The sequence below is a fragment of the Thalassophryne amazonica genome, chromosome 13 (genome assembly GCF_902500255.1).
Source record: "Thalassophryne amazonica chromosome 13, fThaAma1.1, whole genome shotgun sequence".
NCBI classification, from domain to species: Eukaryota; Metazoa; Chordata; class Actinopteri; order Batrachoidiformes; family Batrachoididae; genus Thalassophryne; species Thalassophryne amazonica.
This window is the reverse complement of record NC_047115.1, coordinates 46,173,191-46,197,800: the sequence shown is the minus strand read 5'-3', so window position 1 is coordinate 46,197,800 and position 24,610 is coordinate 46,173,191. Positions and strand designations below refer to the sequence as shown.

Here is a 24,610-nt window from a genome sequence, read left to right as displayed (position 1 = left end):
AAATGGCTGTAATTGTGTTAGTGTGATATTTTTGTTAAAACCTTTGAATTAAGGGTCCACACTAGATGCACATCTTGGCCGTTTCATCTCATCTCCATTGTGGTAAAGCACAGACAAAAAAAAAAAAAAGACAAAAGACAAAACTTGTCACTGTCTAAATAATTATAAACCTGACTAGAAGAACAAATGTTATGGTGGACAATTTATACAAAGTAATACATGAAGAGACAATGACTTATAAAGGCTTGATTTTGAAATACAGCTGTTGAGGTTTCAACTCTTTATTTTAGGTATTTATAATAAAATAAATGAAACGTGATGGCATGTGTACGAGGGCTGTCCGTAAAGTATAGGTCCTTTTTATTTTTTTCAAAAACTATATGGATTTCATTCATATGTTTTTACGTCAGACATGCTTGAACCCTCGTGCGCATGCGTGAGTTTTTCCACGCCTGTCGGTGACGTCATTCGCCTGTGAGCACTCCTTGTGGGAGGAGTCGTCCAGCCCCTCGTCGGAATTCCTTTGTCTGAGAAGTTGCTGAGAGACTGGCGCTTTGTTTCATCAAAATTTTTTCTAAACCTGTGAGACACATCGAAGTGGACATGGTTCGAAAAATTAAGCTGGTTTTCAGTGAAAATTTTAACAGCTGATGAGAGATTTTGAGGTGATTCTGTCGCTTTAAGGACTTTTCACGGTGCGAGACGTCGCGCTGCGCTCTCAGGCGGCGTCATCAGCCTGTTTCAAGCTTAAAACCTCCACATTTCAGGCTCTATTGATCCAGGACGTCGTGAGAGAAGAGACGTTTCAGAAGAAGTCCGGATATTCCACTGTTAAAGGAGATTTTTTTAATGAAAGACGTGCGGACGGGTCCGCGCGTCGGGACGCAGCCGACGCGGCGCAGCGGCACAGGAAAAACACCTCCGTGTTGATAACCATTTGTTAAAATCCAGTTGGCTTTTGATGGCTTTCAGTGGAGCGAGTATATGAGAAATTGTTTATCAGCTGGAGATGTTCCAACTTGTCCTTAAGGCTTCCAACAGAGGTGTTTTTCCTGTGACGGAGCGTCGCGGCGGCTGCGAGCCGACGCTGCAATCCGCCCGCACGTCTTTCATTAAAAAATTCTCCTTTAACAGTGGAATATCCGGATAAAATGCTGAAACCGACTTCTTCTGAAACTTCTGTTCTCTCACGACGTCCTGGATCAAGAGCCTGAAATGTGGAGGTTTTAAGCTTGAAACAGGCTGATGACGCTGCCTGAGAGCGCTGCGCGACGTCTCGCACCGTGAAAAGTCCTTAAAGCGACAGAATCACCTCAAAATCTCTCATCAGCTGTTAAAATTTTCACTGAAAACCAGCTTAATTTTTCGAACCATGTCCACTTCGATGTGTCTCACAGGTTTAGAAAAAAATTTTGTTCAAACAAAGCGCCAGTCTCTCAGCAACTTCTCAGACAAAGGAATTCCGACGAGGGGCTGGACGACTCCTCCCACAAGGAGTGCTCACAGGCGAATGACGTCACCGACAGGTGTGGAAAAACTCACGCATGCGCACGAGGGTTCAAGCATGTCTGACGTAAAAACATATGAATGAAATCCATATAGTTTTTGAAAAAATAAAAAGGACCTATACTTTACGGACAGACCTCGTATACTGTTAAAATTTCATACAGTATTTAACAACCATAATGACAAAATAAGCACTAAAAACCATTATTCAAAACATTAAAAATCACACTGTATGCCTGATACAAAATTTTGTGAATATGAATTACAAACTCAATAATAAAAGTACATAGCTTAATGTGTATTAAACAAATATAACTTACACTGACACAGAAATGTCACAATAACCCGCCAAGAAATTCTCCACCTTAGAAGGTTGACAACAGTCATAGATTTTGTAGCACACAATGCCCGATATTAGCTCACCCAGTCAATCTCAACAGCGAAAACCAGAGAGGACATTTATATAGAACATCAACAGCAGCAACATGACTGAGATCATGTGTTTCTCTGTGTAAGAAAAATAAAAAAAATAATAATTTACTTGCATGTTTCTGATTATCCAATCTGAAAACAAGTTACAACCATTTTAAATGTTACAAACAAGGAGTGTTTCAGAAAACCATGTGAGTGAGAAATCAAGTCCAATAGTAATGTAAAACAAAAGCATTTAACACAATGAAAAACTACAATCATGTATAAATCTTAATGCTTGCTTCAAAATGACAATGTACCATATCAGGACCTTTTTCATATTGTACAAAAGTTTACACAGAGATAAATTATGGTGAAATTCAGTAAAACAGTGCAGTAAAACAGAAACATACCCAATGTTACACCTACTGGACATGTAATGAATAAACTGTGGTATTTGTTTTTCTGGCTGCCTTACAAGATTTTAAACGGTTTATCCAATTTAATCAGGTCAAAGGTTGATGAATTACAAACTCGTATAAGGGTACTTGTACTTAAAAAAAAAGTTTGAGAAAACCTTTTGCTGCAGAAAATACGCTTATCACAAAAGTGAAGACAAATACACAGACCTTAGGAAATAAAAGTGTTATTCAAATAAATATTTCAATGCAGTTCTTTAATCCACTGCTTAACTTGACCTTGTGAATGTGAAATAAGCGAATGAGTCTTTAATGAATGTGATTATCCCCACTTTAGTAAACAACATACTGGTGAGTCAGTGCAGAAAAATGTACAGAATAACATGAATACTTTCATTGATTGTTTAAAACATACATGTATTTAAATACTGCTAAAGACTTAATATACTTACTTTCAAAAACACATTTTAGTTTTACTATAGTGTTTAAGGGAACTATATACACATTAAACCAGCATCATGACAATATGGATGAACAAATAGCGAAAAGCACTATTAAGGTTTGCATGGTAGCAGGAGTCTTCAGTTTTATATACAGAAATAAATAGATGTATTAAAAATAGAAAAAAAAATATGAACAACAAGGCATCATCAGCACACTAAATATATACAAGTTTACTGACAGAAAGGGGAGGCAGTGGGATCAAAAGTCTTGAACACATCCTTAAGTGTCCTGTCATCTGTCTCCTCCACCAGATCCTCCTGCTTTTGTTCCTCCTCCATCATTTCCTCCTCCTCCTCCTCCTGCTCTTGCTGCTGCTGCTGCTCCTCCTCCTCCTCCTCCTGCAGGCCTGCAGGGCTCTGACCTGCTAGTTTAGCCTGCCTGGGGTCAGTGTACTGGGGCCGGATCAGCCCGGCTAGTGCTTGAATAGGGAGATTATGTACTGCAGGGGGTTTGACTACACTGGTGGCAGGTACTGGGGGGGAACTGGGAAAGGTCTGCTGCTGGGGAGAGCCATCTGAAGCACTGTCTGTACTTTTCAACTCTTCAAGACAGCCTTTTTGCTGAGTTGGTGAGAGTGAAGATGGCGGACTACTGTCCTTCTTAGCAGAGTGTTTCAGAATGCCCATCTTTCTGGGAGGCTCTGTCTGGTCTTTCTGTCCTTGCTCAGTTTGATTTCGTGGATCGTACAGGCTGATGCCCCCTAGAATTGTTGTGGGACTCTCCAGTCCTCCTCCTGAAGAGGCTAGACGTGGGGCATATGGAGGAAGCTGCTCAGGATCAGCCTTGGCTTGAGCAGTATGGAGAGAGGAGCTAGTAGTGGCCTTCTGTAGTCGGGGGTCAACAACTCCTCCCCCAGAAGCAGACTCTTTCTGACCTTGCAGCTTGGAGTCCAAGCTTATTGTACGCTTGAGTCTGGGGTCCAGATTCTTTTGATGCCGAGGATCTACAGGTCGCTCTGTGGAGGTTCTAGATTCTGGAGACCCAGAGGGCATTCGACCCATACGTTCCTTTAAACGGGCAGCTGCCAGTCTCGGGTCAGAGGGTTGAGGGCTAGTAACTGTGAAATGATCCGACAGTCTTGTACGGTTCATCTGAGCATCTGCAATTAAGGGTGGAAGGGGCAAGTTGATGGAGTGTTCCTGTTTGGGAACCAGGGAAGGGATGAGGTCCTCGGGAGCCCATACCACTGTATGAGCAAATGCTGGTCGTTGAAGCAAAATGTCTACCCGGATGTGGCTAAACTGCTTTAACTGGCAACGAGGGTCCCGCAGCACCACACCAGGGCTGGCATCTAGAGGGATTAGTGCAGCTCTGTCTCTGATCTCCCTCTCTCCTTCATCGTCCTCCTCTCCCGTAGCAGGCTTCTGAGGAACTGGTTGACTCTGCTGGCGATAAATGCTTGGATCCATTGGTCTCATCTTTCTGGGGTCTCTTGAGAGTCGTGGATCTGCGCTGACATCGGACTCCTTTTTCATGTCTAGGGGTCGCTGACGTGGATCTGTCTTCATACGTGGGTCACTGAGAGGGGCCCTCTCTTTCATGAGCCGAGGGTCAGTTGGAGCTCCAGCCACATGCGCTGGCTGGGGGGGTTTGGTCTGAGACTGCTGCATCTCGGTGTCCTTCTTTAGAGATTTAAGAATAGAAGAAACACAGCTCCCATCCTCCTCGTCACTTGAGTACCAGTTTATTGTTACATCTGAAAGAAAAAGATACTCATTTAAATGCTTCTTGGGTCCATTTGTACCCTGACACCCTAATAACACGTAAATTGTGAAACACACTTCTTTAAAGACCCACCTCTGGTTGTGCTGTTATCATCCTGGTCACCTCCCTGTGGATGTGTCTGTTGTTGCTGCTGCTGCTGGGTCAGGTGTAAGAAGAGAGCTTTCTGAACTGCTGGTGTTAAAGACTGCACCTGTGACTCTATACCTATCTGCTGCTGGAGGCTCTGTATGAAGGCCGTAGCAGGGTCTACTGCATTGGAAAACACAATAAGACTATTTTAGTAACTGTCAAAAAAGTAATTAATACATAAAAAATAAGTTTTTTTGTAAATGATTTTTTAATGACGTTACTTCAATACTTACTTCCTTGTTGACCCATGGCCTGGTTTCTGAGGAAGTTGCTAAATACCTCTACAGGGTTTTGACTCAATGAAGGAAAAGGGAAGAGACTCTGCAGCATCTGTAGATCTGACGCAGCAGAGAATGAAGGCGTCTGCATGTTCATCTGAGGGGTGGCATTAGGTCGGTTTCCAGGGAAGGGTGGGGGCTGACCAGAGATTGGTGGTTGTACCGGAAATCCATGTGGTGGATGTTGTCCCGGGGGACTCTGTGGCATAGCTGGTCCTGTGGGTTGAGCCATGGAACCAGGTGACCCTGGAGGAGGAATAGTAGGAGCAGTGGAGCCTGAAGGCGTTATGCCGCCACTGTCTGCATCCTCTGAGCCTTCAGCAAACTGGCTGGTACCTTCACCTTCAGTCTGAGAGTAGCTGGACCCACTGAAAAATACAGTAAATGTGGACAATGTGAAACTAAACTTTAAGCACTGCAGTTTATTTTGATTTGATTTTGATAAAACATTGCAACTACCTCAGAGCAATTTTTTGTGCCAAGTCTACAGTAGGATGAACCTTGATTTCAAAAAGGGATGGGATCTTCTTCATTGCTTGGCCAGAAGCTCCATCTGAAGGGCTGCTCTGACCAGGGGTGGGCAGCAAACCCACACCAGGGGGAGGCTTTGGAAGTGGGGCAATGCCTTGCTTCCTCAAGTCCTCCAGCTCCAGCTCATCCTCACGAGCATTCTCCTCTTCAGTATTAATTATCTGATCAATAAACAAGTCCAAACCCAGACACTGAACAATGTTTTGAATCTTGCAGCTGAAAGATTCTTGTCATCAAAAACCAAAACTGCAGTTTTATCTTTTTTCTTACTTTATCAAGCAACTCCTTGGTCACATCCGTCAAAGCCTCGTGAGAGAATTTGCAGTTATCCCCCTGATAGCATTTGGCTCCCGTGTGAAAGAATTTGCACGGATATTCATGTACGGTTACAGGATAAGGAACAAAATTTAAGTGAAAGATGGGAATTAAACTGACATTACATAACTGTTTGAGCAGATGACAGTATCTCCAAATCCTAATTTAGCCTCATGGCACCGCTATGAAGGTTTTGTAAAAAAATAAATAAATGAATAAAAATAATAATGGCATGAAAATCACAAACTGCACTTGAACAATTCCAAAGGAATCTCTCTTTAAACTAATGAAATTGAATTCTATGAGACACACACAGTAAACAATTTGTCATTAGCAAAGGATATTGTGCATGTAAATGCAGTTATCTCCTTTACTACAGTATCCTTGAAGGTAGAATTTACAAAGTTCTTTCTTCTTATCTGGTGTGACAAGTTCATGTTCAAACTTGCACTGTTCCCCCTGTAGAAAGATGCAATTAAAATCATTTTTCAACAAAGAAATGTCTTCTGTTGTCTTTTATTTTAGCACAAATTTTCTATCAGACCTGCCAACCTGTACGCATTTGTTGTACCAGGCACAAATTTTGACATCAGAGTACACTGGTATGATTTGTTACTGAAAAGTACACACACACACACACACAAAGTTAATTACTGATTAGTTGTGCTGCACCCAAGTCTACAGCAATGATTATTATATGGTATGTGATTTTGCCAACTTCTGAGGCCCATTTGCCACTTTCTGAGCTGTACCACATGCTGAGTTGACCGCTGGTGGAGCCGAGTACATCTTGCATGCAGCGTAGCGCTAGCCAATCGAGCGACGCCTTCTATCGATAACGACCAATCAGATAATGGGATACAACGCCTACTTTGGCCCGCTTTGAGTTTGTGTGTCGTCATGACAACGCCGTGTACACAATGCAGTAAAAACTAAGGGCACAGAAAAAAAAAATGCTGCTGGCTTCATTAGCTCCTCGGTCTTCTCTCACAAATGTGTTTAAATACAGTCCATAAAAGTCCTGCTCACAGACTGACTGCCAGAGAAGGGACATGTCAACGTTCAGTAAAAAGTCCAGACATCTCCAGTCCACCCACGGACGATTCGTTTGTGCGCGCACATTTTTAACAATTAAAAGAAAAAAAAAAAAAAGGCTGTCTGCGCTCCTTGCTCTCCGCAAACTCTCTCATCACTGTGTTAAAGAAAGGACATAAGTCCTGCTCACAGACTGACTGCCAGAGACAGGGCATGTCCACATCAACTACAACTCCAGACATCTCCACATTTACTCACAGATGGTTCGTTCATGCGAGTGCGCACGCGCTTATCAAAGTAGGAAAGATAAACTATAACAGAACTCAGAGGGCAGACCTGCAGCTCAGCAAAAGAACAAATATAAACTAGAAGATAAATCAGAGTGTACAGTCTGTCTGAAGCGCGCACCTGACGCAGACATTCCTGCGTCGTCATAACACCACAGGAAGCTCGAGGCAGCCCCGGTGTGAAAGGGGCTTTAGAGATTGTGTTCATGAAGTATTTTGGACCTGTTGGTGCAGTATGACAGTAATATTAAAGAGCTGAAACTTGAGATTGATTTTGATTGATCGATTTGATTGATTTAGTAGGTTTGACAAACTCCCAATTTTCTTGTTTACTGTATAATAAAACAGTTATAGACTTTTGATTTCGGTGTACCCGTGATTATGCAGACCTGGTCAGGATGGGGTTCACCGAGCATCCTGACCAGGTCTGCATAATCCCAGGTACACTTCATCAAAAGTCTATAATTGTATAGAATTTAATAGCTTGCCAAAAAGCAAAAGAAGAAGAGTACGACCAATCACTGCTCTGTATTCTATCTCCCAGCTAGTGTGCCAGCAAGCTGTGTCCACAGTTCTGCTAGCAGTGGCTGCTAGCTGTTGTGGACCAATCATGTCTGTCCTTTCTGAGCATGTTATTACAAATATCTAAGATAATATGACTTGCTGTGCAATTAACTGTACTCATCTCAGAACTCTGTCTCCAGTATTTCCACAAATGTTCAGGTTATTTAACTTGTATGTTAGCAGGCATAGGTAGCTTGGTAATGTTATCTCCAGCTACTTCACAGTGTAGCAATAAGCTGGTCATAATTTTTATTTTCCACATTCAAACCACCAGTCATGAAAACCACCGTCCATTACTCAAAGAAATATCAGTTAATAAAACACTCAGACCATGGTTAGCCTGTTGGATTTAGCTTGTTTGGTAACTGAGGGGTGTGTTATGACTTCTAAAGTGAGGCCTCAGAATGCAACATTTGTTAGTCAACCAAGTAAAATTTAGTAAGACCAACGGAAACTCACTGGAAGTAGGATAATGAGTGTAAAAATAGTGAATCATAATGTTTTGTTTTTCAAATGAATAAAAATGGCTGTTTAATTTTTTATTTTATTGCTACTGGTTGTCAATTTATTTATTTAATTTATTTATTCATGGAACACCCCCCCGAAGGCCATGCTTATAGTCATAATTTCATTTACTAAACCTTTTTTGTCAGGGTTTGGCCAGACAGTTCAGTGGTTCCATTTTAAGTTCAGGTCTAGTTACACAGATTTCTGGCAATAAAATATACAGTGTGTGTGTGTGTGTGTGTAGTAGATTTCTTTCTGTTTTTGGCTATGCTCCCCCCAGCACACATATAAAATGATACTCCCAGGCTTCCCTCAAGGCTGGCAGGTCTGTCAAACAAAGATCAAGTCATTACATTTGTACCTTGATGCATCGACCCTCGAGAAAGTACTTGCAGATGTATCTGCCATTGTGCTCGACCGTGTGCTGATTGATAAATTCTTTGCTCATGATCAACCGCTTCTTCTGGAACCCAGAGGAATTTTTTCCTTCCTGTCAAAACAAAGGTAAATGACATTAGATTTTTAGTTTGTCAATTTGTCATGATACTGTAGAATCTATGGCTGAGCACTACAACTAAACAGTTATGTTAAAGTGACCTTTTTTTCTTATTTTAGTAACTCAATATAAATGGCAATAAATACACTATATATTTTTTTTTTGTTTTGTTTTGTAGTATCAATATTCATTACACGTATTGCAGTGAGTTTTAAGATGTAAAGTATTTGAGGTCACTGTCCCAATGTGAACACCTTTAAGCCCCGGTCACAACCCACCGTGGGTTTTTTTTTCGCCGTACGTTTTCTGCGGATGCCACGGCCACTACGTTTTTGTGAAAACGTACGGCGGCAGTAGCAAGAGGAGGGAGGGAGTACATTCAACGCACGTCTCTAGGAGTGTAACGATAAAGAGAGTTGACAATAAAGCAGTGTGTGTGTGTGTGTGTGTGTTTGTGTGTTCGCTTTTCTTTTTTATGAGCGGGACCGGAGCGGCAGGTGTTTTTCGGTGTCGGCGATGCATGAGCATGTCCAGCCTGCAGCGGTCAGTTGTACGAGTGTTTACTTGCCTCAAAAAGTTACAGCTAGTTAACAGACTGAAGCTGTGGAGTGTGTGTTGCTGACGTTTGGAAATAAAGTCCAAGTTCAAGTGAGAAGCTGCGTTGTGCATGCAAGTCAGTCAGCCTCCATAGTATGTGGTGAGTGCCGTAATCCGTACTGCCTATGTACGGATTTGGTTAATTCAATAGTAATTGAATGAAAATGTGCTGCTTTGAATCTGTACTGAGGCAGTACTCACAACATGCGTCATCTGTACTGCTGGTGAATCCGCAGCCTGACCGCAGCGAAAAGTTCTGCATGCACTAAAACCTCTACGGCGTGTCTGCGTGCTCCTAAATTTGTACTGAGGCAGTACTTACGACGTACGGATCTCCAAATTTAGCCCACGTTTTTGCAAGTGGACTGCACGCGCGTGCAAGTACGGCGGGTTGTGACCACGGCTTTAGTCGATTTTTGAGGTGCATCCTTACTAGTGGCATGTCCTCCATGCACTGGTCTCCCCGACCTCGTCCACGTCCTCCCCATGGTTTGCCCTTTAGCTTCTTGTTCTTCATGAGCATTCCACGTCCTCTGCCTGGGCCAGTCCCTCTGCCTCTTCCTCTCAACCCAACTAAAGATGACATTTTGGAAGAAGGAGGCATTGATCTCAAACAAAATTAGAACATTTCCTTTGCTTTGGTTTCATCTCTTATGATCACATAAACACATAAATGCTTGTCTCAAATATAGGCCAATGAATATTAAACATGAAATAAATGCGGGAGTATAAAATACATTCATACACTGTTGTTTCTGCAGTGGCCTCATACTCTCTCTCTTCATTTGTTCTTTCATATAGCGTCCTCTTCCTTGGCCCATGGCTGAATCTTTTGACTGAGGGTACTCAGACATATCATCCGTGTAGTCGTCATCCTCTTCTTCGTCGTAATCATACTTGTCATCACTGTAGTCACTGTACTTGTCAAAATCGCTACTCTTGTGTTGAGGTGACCTCTGAGAATTTCCCTTTGAATCCCGCCCATGCTAGAAAGCCAGGAAACATAAAGATCACACAAAGATGCTTCATTTACTATGTCTGGCCCCCAATTTGCCAGCAGTGAAGAACTCACCTGTGAGGATGGGCCATCATCACGGCTGGATCCCTGGTTCTTCCAGTTTTTGGGCCTTTCCGGTCGGTCGTAATCTGAGTCATAGCTATCAGAGCTGGAGCTGCTGGAGGGGGAATGGTGCTGACAAGATGCATAGAAGGCATAGTGAAAAAAGGTTTCATAAAACTTTAAATTTAACATGTGTGATGTTGGTGCAGTAGCACCCAGTGAGCGTTGTCATAAAATACTTACTTTCTGTCTGTCACGTTTCCTCCTTTTGGATCTTTTCTTCTCTCTGCTCTTCTTGTATCTTTTCCTGGAGTGCCTGTGAGCCTTTTCTTCTTTTTCTTTAACTTTTTCTTTCTCCTTTTCCTTCTCTTTCTCCTCATTCACCTCTGTGGCCTCTTTGTTGTCTTCTTCGATTCCAATGCCTTCATCATCTATTTCGCCATCTTCTAATTCCCCATCCTCTCTAAAGGAGAAAGAGTGACAAGAACTCAGAGGTGCTGCAGGTGTGAACATCTTGACATTATCAATCAATTTAGAGTCACTTGTTATGATAACTTAATAATAATAAAAAACATCAGATCAGATTATACTCACAGATAACATTTTTTGTCTTATTTCTAGCTAAGCACTGTGTATCAAGTCAGTGTCCAAACACTTTTAAGTCTTCCCAATGATTTAAAAAGAAAACAAAACATCCAGTCAATAAAGCACGGCCAAGTTTGAAAATACATATGTTTAATAAACGAAAACCAAATTCAAGTTATTCCTAGGCTGAGGAAAAACCCCTGAGAACCTCATGCCAAACAAAGACGGTTTTTGGAATCAAAACATCAATTTACTTTTTGTAATGTGGCAGTGGAGTTACACAGCTACATTACCAGCCTGACATTCTTTATGAGCACTGTAATGTGGCAACTCACAAGACTGTTGCATTGTGACTTTTGTTCAAAATGATGGAATGCCAAAAAATAAGTCCACCTTTTGATTTATACATAAAAGCTAATAACAACAAGACTGATGAACACTGACTCCCACTGTGCTCTGACCTTTTCTGTTCCCTGTTTACATTCTCAGTTTGGCTGTGCATGCATGTTTAGTGCATAAGATTTTCGTGTGTGCACATTTAGTGTAGGCGAGTCCCACCCTGTGAAACCTTTTCCCCTTTCCATGTTTATAAAGAGACGCCATTAAGCTCCTAAATGTTTATATAGAAAATGGTTGTTTGTTAATATATACCATTAAAATGCCATTCAAACCACCTTAAAAAGAGCTTAAATTTCAGCTAGTTCCTCTCTCTTCAACTTCACCATGAACCTGTGGTAATACAACAGACAAATGTCGCTCTACACAACCACACTGTGGATCACTCAGTTTCTGAGATCTGCTTCTTCTGGACAGATTTGCCATGCAGTTCCTTATGGTTTGTATTTCTTAATAACTGATGTAAATGTATGTAAATGTATTCATTGATTTTAAAATGTTCAAATATCCACGCCAAGTTGTCAAAGAAAACTGGGTGTGAACATTATGATTTACTGTAAATTCATTTAAGTGTGCCAAGAATTGTTGAGCGCATGTTTTATCTATAAAAGTTTTTAATTCAGCATATCAAAATGTTTTTTATAGTCAGCTGTACAATAAACTTCTGATATTTTACTAAACATTCTGATTATGGAAAATTGGCCTATTCACATTTGTTTCTGAACATGTTTTAAATTATGTACTAAAAATTCAGGGGAGGCAATAATCCAGGAATACGTGTACATCATTAACAGGTATAGTGTTGATACAGAATTTATGAAAAACTGTAAGTTAACTAAAAACTGAAGAGTACAGGCAGGATTTTATAACATTTGGTGAGTCATGCTATGCTGGCAGTGCTATTTATTAAAAAAATTTAAACTGGAATTGCCACTTATTATAAGAGATTGCAATTTAAAAACAACAACAAAAATTTGAAGCATTCCCTATACATGTACATTCTTAAACTATTTGAAGAAGTCCATTAATTGGAAGGAATTTTATATTATTAGACATCATTTAAATTAAGGGACTTACTATTCAAACTCGTTGGCATTTCATTCCAGGCATTAATTTCATAGCATTTAACTGAAGCTCAGGGGCAAAAATGAGACAAAAACCATAATGAAACCCTGGCTTCCTCTTACACTCAACAAAAATATAAACACAACACTTTTGGTTTTGCTCCCATTTTGTATGAGATGAACTCAAAGATCTAAAACTTTTTCCACATACACAATATCACCATTTCCCTCAAATATTGTTCACAAACCAGTCTAAATCTGTGATAGTGAGCACTTCTCCTTTGCTGAGATAATCCATCCCACCTCACAGGTGTGCCATATCAAGATGCTGATTAGACACCATGATTAGTGCACAGGTGTGCCTTAGACTGCCCACAATAAATGGAGGTCACACCAGATACCGACTGGTATCCCCCCCAATAAAACAAAACTGCACCTTTCAGAGTGTTTTGTTGAGTGTATATTGAAGCAGATCAACTTCAACCTCTGCATCCAAAGCTAAGGTGATATGTAACCCACACAACTTCAACTGCAAGTAAAACAGCAGTCATCAAGATTCAACATGACACATGCTGTTGCAAATGGACTATGTGTTCTTTACAGTCATAAACTGGTAAGAATGTACACTTGAATACTTATCAGTAATTAGTGACCCAATTGTGGTTTTATGGAAAATCTAGGCTAATAACAAATACATACAATATTTATCAAGATTTACAGTCAGGTCGACAAGTATGTGGACATCCATCCTTCCATTTTCTTCCACTTCATCCTAGGTCGGGTCGCGGGGACAGCAGCTCAAGTAAAGCCGCCCAGACCTCCAGATCCACACACACCTCCCCCAGCTCCTCCTGGGGAACCCCGAGGCATTCCCAAGGCAGCTGCGAGACGCAGTCCCTCCAGCATGTCCTGGGTCTTCCCCGGGGCTTCCTCCCGATGGGACATGTCCGGAACACTTCTCCAGCGAGGCGTCCAGGGGGCATCCGAAAAAGATGCCCGAGCCATCTCAGCTGGCTCCTTTTGACATGGAGGAGCAGCGGCTCGACTCCGAGCTCCTCCCGAGCAACCAAGCTCCTCACCCTATCTCTAAGGGAGCACCCAGCCACACTGCGGAGAAAACTCATCTCGGCCGCTTGTACTCGTGATCTCATTCTTTCGGTCATGAGCCAAATCTCATGACCATAGGTGAGGGTCGGAACGTAGATCAATCGGTAAATCGAGAGCTTTGCCCCCCTACTCAGCTATCTCTGCACCACGACGGTCCGATACAGTGACCGCATCACTGCAGATGCTGCACCAATCCATATGTCGAGCTCACGCTCCATCCGTCCCTCTCTCGTGAACAACACCCCGAGATACTTCAACTCCTCCACTTGAGGCAAGGACACTCCACGGACCTGAAGAGGGCAAAGCACCTTTTTCCGGTCGAGAACCATGGCCTCAGATTTGAAGGTGCTGATTTTCATCCCGGATGCTTCACACTCGGCTGCAAACCACTCCAGTGTACGCTGAAGGTCCTGATTTGACGAAGCGAACAGAACCACATCGTCCGAAAACAGCAGAGACGAGATTCTGTGGTTCCCAAACCGGACCCCCTCTACACCCTGACTGTGCCTAGAAATTCTGTCCATAAAGGTAATGAACAGAACCGGTGACAAAGGACAGCCCTGGCGGAGGCCGATGTGCACTGAAAACAGGTTTGACTTACTACTGGCAATGCGAACCAAGCTCCTGCTGTGGTTGTACAGGGGCCGGATAGCCCTTAACAAAGGACCCCGGACCCCGTACTCCCAGAGCACACCCCAGAGGGGGCCTCGAGGGACACTCGAACGCGTTCTCCAGACCCACAAAACACATGTGGACTGGTTGGGTGAACTCCCATGAACCCTTGAGCACCCGATAGAGGGTGAAGAGCTGGTCCAATGTGCCACGACCAGAACGAAAACCACACTGCTCCTCCTGAATCCGAGGTTTGACTATCGGTTGAATTCTCCTCTCCAGTACTCTGGAACAGACCTTACCGAGGGGGGGGGGGGGGGGGGGCTGAGACCTGCCTAAGTATGTGGACAGTGATATAATTTTGCTTATATTAGCCACTGTAACAGAGCTGAAATAAAACAGTATGTATTTGTAGTGTATATTGTTAGCTTTAATTGAAGGGCTTTTACAAAATCACCACATTTACCATTTCAAAATTACAGCTATTTGTATATGTAGCTCCTCCATTTTTGCAGCCAATAAATAATTGGACAAAAGAAATATTTTTTTAATGCAAACCATCACTTTTACAGCCAGTTTTCTTTAAACAAATCAGAGGATGAATACATGAACATTTCCTAGACAAAAAAAAAAAAAAAAACACTTGGACATATTCTTTACATCAACCATAAATAAATACAAATGGATGATACTCTATGGCAAGTATGACTGGAGCAGGCAGTTAACAAAAACTGAAGAAAAACTTCAAGTAGACTACTGAGGGTGAATGTGATTGGAGAAACTGAGAATACTTGTAACTGAGAATATTTGTAAAAAGAAAACTTGCTGTAATAATATAATACTATAATAATATAAATACTTATATTTATTTTGTCCAATTACTTATGGGCTTTTAAAATGGGGACACAATGTATACAATAAAGGTCATTCTTAAATGCTTAATGAAATATTTTTGTAAAACCTCTTAAATTAAAGCTAACAGTCTACACTACAAGCTACTAAGTGTTTTATTTCAATCAGTTGTGATGGTGTACAGAGGCTGAATGACATGACAAGTGTGACACTTATCAAGGGTGGTAATAAATTATGCAAATTATGCAAAGTTTCTATAATGAGTTGGAATGGTGATGTCCCAGAATGTTTTAGAACCTTAGACTTCAACAGTTTTTAGTATAAGATCTTACATGAAATTAGGTTCCCTAACACTAAGGTCACACAGGTGAGGTTGTACTGAAAAAAAGAGGGTAAAACCAAAAGTACAACCTCAATTCTAAATGAAGTTGGGACATTGTGTAAAATGAAATAAACCAGAATACAATGATATGCAAATCCTCTTCAACCTCTATTCAATTGAATACCCACAAAGACAAGATATTTAATGTTCAAACTGATATTATTTGTGCAAATATTTGCTCATTTTGAAATGGATGCCTGCAACACATTTCAAAAAAGCTGGGACAGTGGTATGTTTACCACTGTGTTACATCACCTTTCCTTCTAATAACACTCAATAAGCATTTGGGAACCGAGGACACTAATTGTTGAAGCTTTGCAGGTGGAATTCTTTCCCATTCTTGCATGATGTACGACTTCAGTTGTTCAACAGTCCGGGGTCTCCGTTGTAATAATGCGCCACACATTTTCAATGGGCGACAGGTCTGGACTGCAGGCAGGCCAGTCTAGTACCCGCACTCTTTTACTACGAAGCCACGCTGTTGTAACACATGTAGAATGTGGCTTGGCATTGTCTTGCTGAAATAAGCAGGGACGTCCCTGAAAAAGATGTAACCTTGGACGGCAGCATGTGTTGCTCCAAAACCTGGATGTACCTTTCAGCATTGAGGGTGCCATCACAGATGTGTAAACTGCACATGCCATGGGCACTAACACACCCCCATACCATCATAGATGCTGGCTTTTGAACTTTGCGCTGGTAACAATCTGGATGGTCTTTTTCCTCTTTTGTCCGGAGGACACGTCCATGATTTCCAAAAACAATTTGAAACATGGACTCATCACACCACAGCACACTTTTCCACTTTGCTTCTGTCCATTTCAAATGAGCTCAGGCCCAAAGAAGGCGGTGGTGTTTCTGGATGTTGTTGATGTATGGTTTTTGCTTTGCATGGTAGCGTTTTAACTTGCACTTGTAGATGTAGTGACAAACTGTGTTAACTGACAATGGTTTTCTGAAGTGCTCCTGAGCTCACCACGCGGTGAGATCCTTTACACGATGTTGGTTTTTAATGCAGTGCCGCCTGAGGGATCAAAGGTCACAGGCATTCAGTGTTGGTTTTCGGCCTTGCCGCTTACGTGTAGAAAGTTCTCCAGATTCTCTGAATCTTCTGATTATATTATGAACTGTAGGTGATGGATTACCTAATTTCCTTGCAATTGAACACTGAGAAACACTGTTCTTAAACTGTTAGACTATTTTTTCACTCAGATGTTCACAAAGTGGTGATCCTTGCCCCATCTTTGCTTGTGAATGGCTGAGTCTTTTGGGGATGCTCCTTTTATACCCAATCATGACACTCACCTGTTTCCAATTAACCTGTTCACCTCTGGAATGTTCCAAACAGGTTTTCTTTAAGCATTCATCAACTTTCCCAGTCAGTTGTTGCCACTGTCTCAGCTTTTTTGAAATGTGTTGCAGGCATCCATTTCAAAATGAGCAAATATTTGCACAAAAACAATAAAGTTTATCAGTTTGAACATTAAATATCTTGTCCGTGTGGTGTATTCAATTGAATATAGGTTGAAGAGGATTTGCAAATCATTGTATTCTGTTTTTATTTACATTTCACACAACGTCCCAATTTCATTGGAATTAGGTTTTGTAGTCAAAATCGCCCAAATATACTCCAGACTCAAGAGGGTTAAACTAACATGAACCACAATAACAGCATCTGAAAACCCCAAAATCCTGAACTCCCATGGTGCATTGCAGCACAATGTACATTGTTCATTGCTGTTAGCCAATATTACCAATTTCTCCAAAAATATTAGTCCTATCAACTTTCAATTTTTGCAGCGTTCATCCTTGATCCAAAATACATAAGCATACCAAATGGCAAGTGTCAGCTCTCCCCGGTTTCTCTGTGATGGAAGCCATACATGCACACAGAGGCCACTTGGCTATTATAACATAGATGACCGTGTAAGCCCATCTCAACATGCTGTACATATTAAATGTTTTACAGTAACAGCCACAATATCAATGCATCACTTAAAAATAAATACATCACACTTGCTCAAAAAATTAGGCATTATATGTGTATCTATTTTGTGAAAGGGGTCATACTTGTGTCTCTGTGCGTGTCAATTTAAATAGAGAAGAGCCGATTCTGTCCAAATCTCTCACAACTCAGTGCAGTCACCTCACCATCTGTGTTGTAGATTTTGAGCCTGTGTACCACAGAATAAGAAAATGTTTCAACATACATTTCCATGACAGAAGTCACAGAACTGTAAAACAAGATATTTCAGGCCTAAAGATTACGGTTTGGTAACAGCAGAGACTTCCTACATGCAGTCATATAATTGTTGGAGTTGGATGATGTTTAATATAAAACAGTGCTAATCAAGATAATTACTATATTGCCTTATCGTACATGGAAATGGCCTCAATAATTATTCTGACCTCAGTACTGGCTGCTGTTTTCTGACAAGAATGTCACCAACATGACGCCATAATAAATATCAGTGTTTTCACTACTACGGACGCAGCGCCTGAGACACATTGTTCACAACAATTAAACCTAATAAATAGAAAAAATACATGAAGATGTGTTTCGTTGTGACCTTTAGGGCTGCAGCTATAGAATATTTTGAAATCGAGTATTCTAGCAATTTTTTAATCGATTAATCACGTAATCAGATAAAAACTATTTGTATGTTTTTAAACAACATCAATAGTCCAGGGGCCTGTACTACGAAGCGGGGTTACTGGCTTATCAGGGTAACTTCGGGAGAAAGTTGATGACGTGTGGAGTAACTTCCCGGTTAACCCGTACTACGAAAGGTGGATAGGTTTTGATCGAGGTATGCTGCCATGGAAATTTATGCTGTGTGCCAAACCTGCTCCGAGCAGGTTATGTTCTTGGTTAGCTTGAGGTTTTCGCTTAACCACTCCCTTTATAAGTACCGTCCACCCACCCTCAATCACTCCGAAGACAATGCCGGCCTACCTGGATGATCCGTTTGATATTGGGGCACAAATTGTGAGGAGCTCTCTTCGCAGGGCGAGGGTTTTTAAAGACCGCCAGAATCCGCTGACATACCCGGACAATATTCTCGATGAAAGATATAGATTCTCAGCCGAGGGAATTCGTTATCTTTGTCAGCTGATCGGGCCAGAAGTCTGTAACATCATCCATCGTACACTGTAAAAAAAGACTGTTGTTTTTACAGGAAAACACTGGCAGCTGTGGTTACCAGGGAATTCCTGTAAAAAATACAGCAGTTAAATGTACAAAAAAAGAGAGCTCTTGTTTGTAGATTTAACAGTTCTTTTAATGTGAGTCAGCCGTGGTTCATTCACTGTAAATCCATATGCATATTATGTCTGTAATGTTATCTACTGTGCTGCTGTATGTTTTACAGGAATTCCCTGGTAACCACAGCTGCCAGTGTTTTCCTGTAAAAACAAGTCATTTTTTACAGTGTAGCAATGCCCCGACAATCAAGCAGATAATGTGCCTTGTGCCTATTTTGCCAGTGGACAATTTATGTATTCCATCGGTGATGCTGAACATCTGAGCAAGAATACTGTATGTCGTATGATTCGCAAGGTAGTACTTGCTCTATCTAAACTGTTGGATGCCTTTGTCGTTTTCCCTGGCCATTTATCCGCAATGCAAATCAAAGAAGGGTTTATGCAATCACAGGTAATTACTAATATCAAAATAGGTCTAATGCATGTCCATTAATTAGGCGAAGTGGGGCTTATCAAACTATGAATATAAATCTACTATTCTGAAGGATGTTTTTATACTTCATCTTCACCTGCTGCCAGGTGCGTTTGGCACTGCTATTGCATCTGAAATATTGACAGGATTAGGAATAGCAATCATACAGTCAAGGTAGCCTATTTAGGAAACATTAAATTAACCTAACATTTATTAGTAGGCCTATGCCCACTTCTGAATCATGTTGCATCTGGGCGTAATTAATAAGGTCATTTTTTTACACATATTAGACATTCCACAGGTTAATCATCTGTAACAGATTTGGGGAACAATTGAATTGTATGTACGCATTTACCCGATCAGCAATACGTTGCCAACAAGCCTGTCTTGCTTTATTGGCAGACGATGTGTTCGATTTCCCCCTTAACATTAATTTAAATTCCTCGTAGCTCTGCAAAATAATCGTGCGTTCTCCTTCGGTAAAGTAAGGTGACCGCGCCATCATTGAAAATTGGTGACGTGTGCTGCAACCCGCCCCTTTTATGTGAACGCGCACAAACTCCAATTAGGTTAACACAGGTTCAACAAATCAACATCTTATTCAGCGTCGTAGTACCGATTAACACCACTTGAGAAAACCAGGTTTTGTCAACCTCGGTTTAAGAGGCTGACCCTGGGTTACATCTGAGTAAGTTAACCACGCTTCATAGTACAGGCCCCAGGGCTCTCCCTAAGCAATGACACAATGTCACTGCACCATCAGAGTTTGTCAAATTTAGTGTATCTCTTTCTGTTTTTCTGGGTAATTATTTATTTTTTCACATCTATACAAGTTTTGGATCTTTCCCGGTGTCAGGAGCTCTACATTCCCCTGACATTGAGGCCGTAAGCGCAGACAGTCTGTGTAATCCTTAGTCAGTCAGGCTGCCCATGAACGTGAGCGCAGCCTATTAAAAACTGCGCTCTGGAGTGCAGCTTTTCCACAAAAGCCACATTGATAAATATGTTCGGCACCCTGTCAATGAAAACACTGATCAAATCCAAATAAAGGCGTTTTTTTTTAATCAACTTGATTGACTGAAAGTGCACGTACAGCAGAGAGCAGCCAGCGGACCAAACCGTGTTTTTTTTTTTTTTTTTTAAATAGACAAACACACTGCTTTGCTTTAAATGCACAGTAAGTCTGTTTCAGATGATCAGCGTGAACACTCTCTCTCTTACGAGGCTTTATTTTACTCTGTCGCGTTGGAAAGCTGTAGCTTTTGGTGCTACATTGATTAGTTCTTACACGGCTTATGCCCATGCTCTAGTCTTCTGTTTTTTCTGGGGACATTACAGCGCCACACATAGGCCTGGCATATGTAGTACAACATTAAACGGAGCTTCGAGGAACAGAATTTGCCTCGAACATTTTTTGTAATCGAATTATTCGAGTTAATTGACTAATCGTTTCAGTCCTGTTGACCTTGTCCATGGAGCTAAGTTTTGATGTCTCATCAGCTGTCTTCATTTAACCACGGCCAGGGCTAAGCAGCTCCAGCACACACACACACACACACACACACACATATATATAGTGACAGTGAATCTGGTGAAGATAACATGTTACTTGACACTAACAGGTATTTCGTTAGTGGGGTTTTACTGGAAACAGAACTGTTGGCTGACTATGACGTTCCCACTTCAGCAGTGCATGAGCTTTACAAGTACCTAGATGCTTATTTTGATAATCTCTGTCTTGCATGTTTGACAATTCTTGGTTATATTTTATGATTTTTTTTTTTTCTTATTGCTAGTATGGCCAAAGCAGATGGTCGCCCTACTGACACTGGTCTGCTTGAGGTTTCTTCGTACAACCAAAAATCACCTGAAAGAGTTTTTCCTTATCACTGTTGCCAATGTGCTTGTTCAGGGGGTCGGTAAGGTTAAAACTTACCCTTGCGAAGCACCTTAGGCAATTTATAAATAAAATTAATTGAATTTTTCTTGATAACTATATAATTTCAACTACAAAGTCCAAATAAATTTGGTTTCAAAGCACACGCCACAGCCGTGCCACTGTGGGAGGGTTTAAAATGAATGAGAGAGAAGAGCCCACTGACATGAACAACCTCCTATATTAAATATTTGGAGCACCTTTTGTTTATTTAAGTGCATATTTTTAGGTGTGCAAGTCCATCTTGTCTTTTTTTTTTTTAAATATTTAATTTTTTTAACCACATTTTTATTCTAATATCTGCATAGTTTTAAGAATTAAAATTCATTACTCTGTGAAATAGTGCACTTGCATTATCAATTGCTTAAAGCATCATAAAATAATATTTAGAAAAATTATTCCTGGAATATAGCAAAAAAAAGTTAGTGCGACAAGACTATGTTGCTCTTCTTTCAACTTTTCCCTTTGTGCTCAAGGTCAGCAACCACAGCAAATATGATATGGGTCGGCATGTTGATTTCATACGTTTCATGCCAGATACCCTTCCTTACACAACTCCATGGAGAATGAGCACAGGCGGGCTTGAACAAAAAACCTTCTATTTTGAAAACAAGTGCACCCCGCGACAGGCCTCTCTAAACTCCCATTATTATCACTTTACTGAGGCATTGCTAGGCCGGTAGCGTAGATTTACGTCGACGCTACCTGGCTATACCCGCTCGCTGTGCGTAAACAAGACGTCATAGCGCGCGTGCAGCCCAAGAACTGTCCGCAGACGATAACATGAAAAGGCGAAAAGTGTGTGTTGGTCCCAATATGGATATTCCGGATGATTTTACCATGGATAGTACGACAATGAACAGCAGCCAAAGCAGCCAGCTTGATAAATGACGCACTGGCAAATTTGGAGAGCAGCACGCGCCAGCCAACACGTCAAAAGTTAAAGTGAGCCAACTTTTTATGTACGCGTTTGCTGGGTGTCTTGTGTTTTGAAATGACATTAAATATTGTTAATGTGATTCCGCGTGTTGTGTATCTCAGTAAGTGATAATAATGCAAATAATATGCTGTTGTCATGCGGTATGCAAATGACAGATATTCGCCCTTGTCTAACTCGGGCGAATATCTTGTCATTTTTGGCGACTGAGCATGGACGACGGGCCTCTGAAAATGCATACCGCCCTCCAAAAGCATGTTATTGTATTAATATTTAACTGTGAAAGCTATTGGAGGAGGTTGCACAATATGACCCCTTTAATTTTTTCTTTTAAACAAACAGGTACACTGTTAATGTACTAAAACAAGAACAAACAAGCCAATGCCAGCTACACTGACTTTCCTTCCAAACAAACACTCCACCAGGTGCGCTTAGAGCCACCCTAAATATTACTAATACTAAAATCTGTGGTCCTCTTTAGGAGACTGACAGCTCTGTTACAATTATGGTCCAATCACAAAGACACCAGCATGGCCCAAAACCCTCAACACACACTGACAAACCTGTCATCAGACAGTACTGCTTCATGCCCAGTAGGGGGAGCACAGCGTGGGCGTGTCATATTACATCACAGTCATTTGCATAGTCTCCTGCAGATAGCAACGATGAAGCCATGAATTCATCACCACAAACAGCAGCAGCAACACAAACGACGAGCTCCGCCGTACTGCACACAAACGATCAGGAATCAGTCTTATCGGCACAGTGATGCGTTATTAAATTGCACCAAGTAGGCATGCAAAGATATTTTTTGAAGGGGGAGGAAACTGCGAAAATGTCTTTATCCTGCAATTCATGACGTTTAAAAAAAAAAAAAAAAAAAAAAAACATTCACACAAACATGTAGACCCACAAAGGCACAGATGAGCGTATTAAGAATTGCATAAGATTGTTACTCGACCTTTCATCGCCTGCAAGCTCAGAGTCTGTCATGTTTTTGTCAAGAACGGGGGCTGGGGGACTGGAAACAAGGCTCACAGAAGCCATTGGAAAACCGTTCTGCCTCCCTGCTCCGGTAGCACACGGAGTTCACCTAACGAGGAGACGGTGGGCTGTGAGAGAGATGCTGCAAGATTTCAGACTGGAGGAAAAAACAAAAAAACTCACGGTGTTACATGTCTCGACACAGAGACAGTAAACAGACACTCTCCTCTGTCATATCAATGGCGTTTTAACTGCGAGGTGATAGCCCGCTTTGCTAATGTCCCGTCGCTTGACAGCTGCCACGGTGAAACAGAGGAGACGGAGGCAGAAACACACAGAAATGTAACCACTTTCGTTGGTTTCAGCATCTTCATAAGTCTTTCGCAACAGGGACATCATCATCTCAAAATGGCTTCTGCGGAACATTCTTCGATTATGCGCTCCCCTACGCATATATAGATCCGCCAGGATCTATCTAACTTGGACGCAGCAAGTTCTCGCCGGCTATTGGTCGAAGAGAATGATGTGTCACACCGATTGGCTCAAATCGCTGTCAGTCACTTTCCAACATCTGTAACATGACGACGCTGTTTTAGTCCTCTGTGGACGTATTAGTCCATGATGAGGTACCAAAAAAAAAACGTTATTCAGAAAGACCAGTTTGGTGATTTTTAAGCGGTAAAAGAGCTGCGGTATCGGCACATTTAACTCTTTCCACGTTTGCCGACATTGTCGTAAAGGTTGTCAAGCACACGGGCGCTGGACGCAAATCCCGACTTTGGCCACTAGGTGACGCGCCGTCCCCGAAAATAATCTCTTCAAAATTAAACAGCCTATAAAATGTTTTAAAAAAACTGTTTTGTCCGATAATATTGCTGTTAAATATTAATAGCAATATTATTATTACGTGAAGGAAAAATGAAAAACAAAATTTCCTTGACAAATATAATAGTTGCTTTTAAATTCCCCCAATTTCTATGTGATGTAATGTTAAAGTTTAATTTATTAACATGATATTTAATTATTTACAGAAGTAAAACAGATACCGTTTGACTTTAAACAACCGACAGAGGATGGCAGGCAGATTTTTTTTTAATTTATTGTAGCTAAACAAAGACATTTTGAGGCAGATCCGTAAAACCCAAATTTTGCAAACATTTTCCCTGACCCATGGATTATTTTCCCACAAAGTGTAATTGTAATCCACCTTTTACCTTTTGAATTTTATTTTCTGCAAACAGATGAACAGACACAGGAATTAAATATACACTGGCCTACTTTGTCACTATACAAGATTATGGAAACATGAACAGGGCCCATTTGGAGCTGTGTTTTTCTGACCCTGTAAATTAAAAGTGTTTACTAATAGAGGTGGGGGTTTGGGCCACTCAAGGACATTCCCAGACTTGTCCTGAAGCCACTCCTTTGATCTTGCCTGTGTTCTTATGGGTCATTGTCCTGCTGAAAGATGAAGTGTCGCCCCAGTCTGATGTCAACAGCGCTCTGGAGCAGGTTTTCATCCAGGATGTCTCTGTACATTGCTGCATTCATCTTTCCTTCAATCCTGACTAGTCAAGTTCCTGCTGCTGAAAATCTCCGCATAGCATGATGCTGCCTCCGCAATGCTTCACTGTAGGGATGGTGCCTAGTTTTCTCCAAACATGATGCCTGGCATTCACACCAAAGAGTTTAATCTTTGTCTCATCAGACCAGAG

General features: G+C 41.3%; 1 protein-coding gene across 3 annotated transcripts; it reads right to left on the bottom strand.

The window, feature by feature from the left end:
* Positions 1-2,805: 2,805 nt before the first annotated feature.
* On the bottom strand, positions 2,806-23,502 carry LOC117523160 (zinc finger CCCH domain-containing protein 6). 3 transcript variants are annotated; one of them, XM_034184596.1, is made up of 13 exons: positions 23,079-23,502; positions 22,873-23,013; positions 10,608-10,827; positions 10,377-10,496; positions 10,050-10,290; positions 9,738-9,877; positions 8,573-8,701; positions 6,163-6,277; positions 5,774-5,883; positions 5,432-5,664; positions 4,928-5,340; positions 4,638-4,814; positions 2,806-4,536 (listed from the first exon to the last, which is right to left on the bottom strand). In XM_034184596.1, exons 2-13 carry the CDS (start codon positions 22,956-22,958, stop codon positions 3,011-3,013), a joined length of 3,510 nt encoding a protein of 1,169 aa, XP_034040487.1. In that variant the 5' UTR covers positions 22,959-23,013; positions 23,079-23,502; the 3' UTR covers positions 2,806-3,010. The 3 variants fall into 3 exon arrangements, with proteins under 3 accessions (XP_034040487.1, XP_034040486.1, XP_034040485.1); XM_034184595.1 differs by having other exon boundaries at positions 22,873-23,004; XM_034184594.1 differs by having other exon boundaries at positions 22,873-23,502.
* Positions 23,503-24,610: the final 1,108 nt, after the last annotated feature.

Excerpts from the sequence above, each read along its gene's own strand:
- LOC117523160 (XM_034184594.1), bottom strand. The coding sequence starts at position 22,958 with ATGGCTTCTGTGAGCCTTGTTTCCAGTCCCCCAGCCCCCGTTCTTGAC. Across the intron at positions 8,702-9,737 it reads GCATGGAGGACATGCCACTA|GAAGGAAAAAATTCCTCTGG; the intron begins GTAAGGATGCAC and ends TTGTTTTGACAG. Across the intron at positions 4,815-4,927 it reads GGCCATGGGTCAACAAGGAA|TAGACCCTGCTACGGCCTTC; the intron begins GTAAGTATTGAA and ends TTTCCAATGCAG.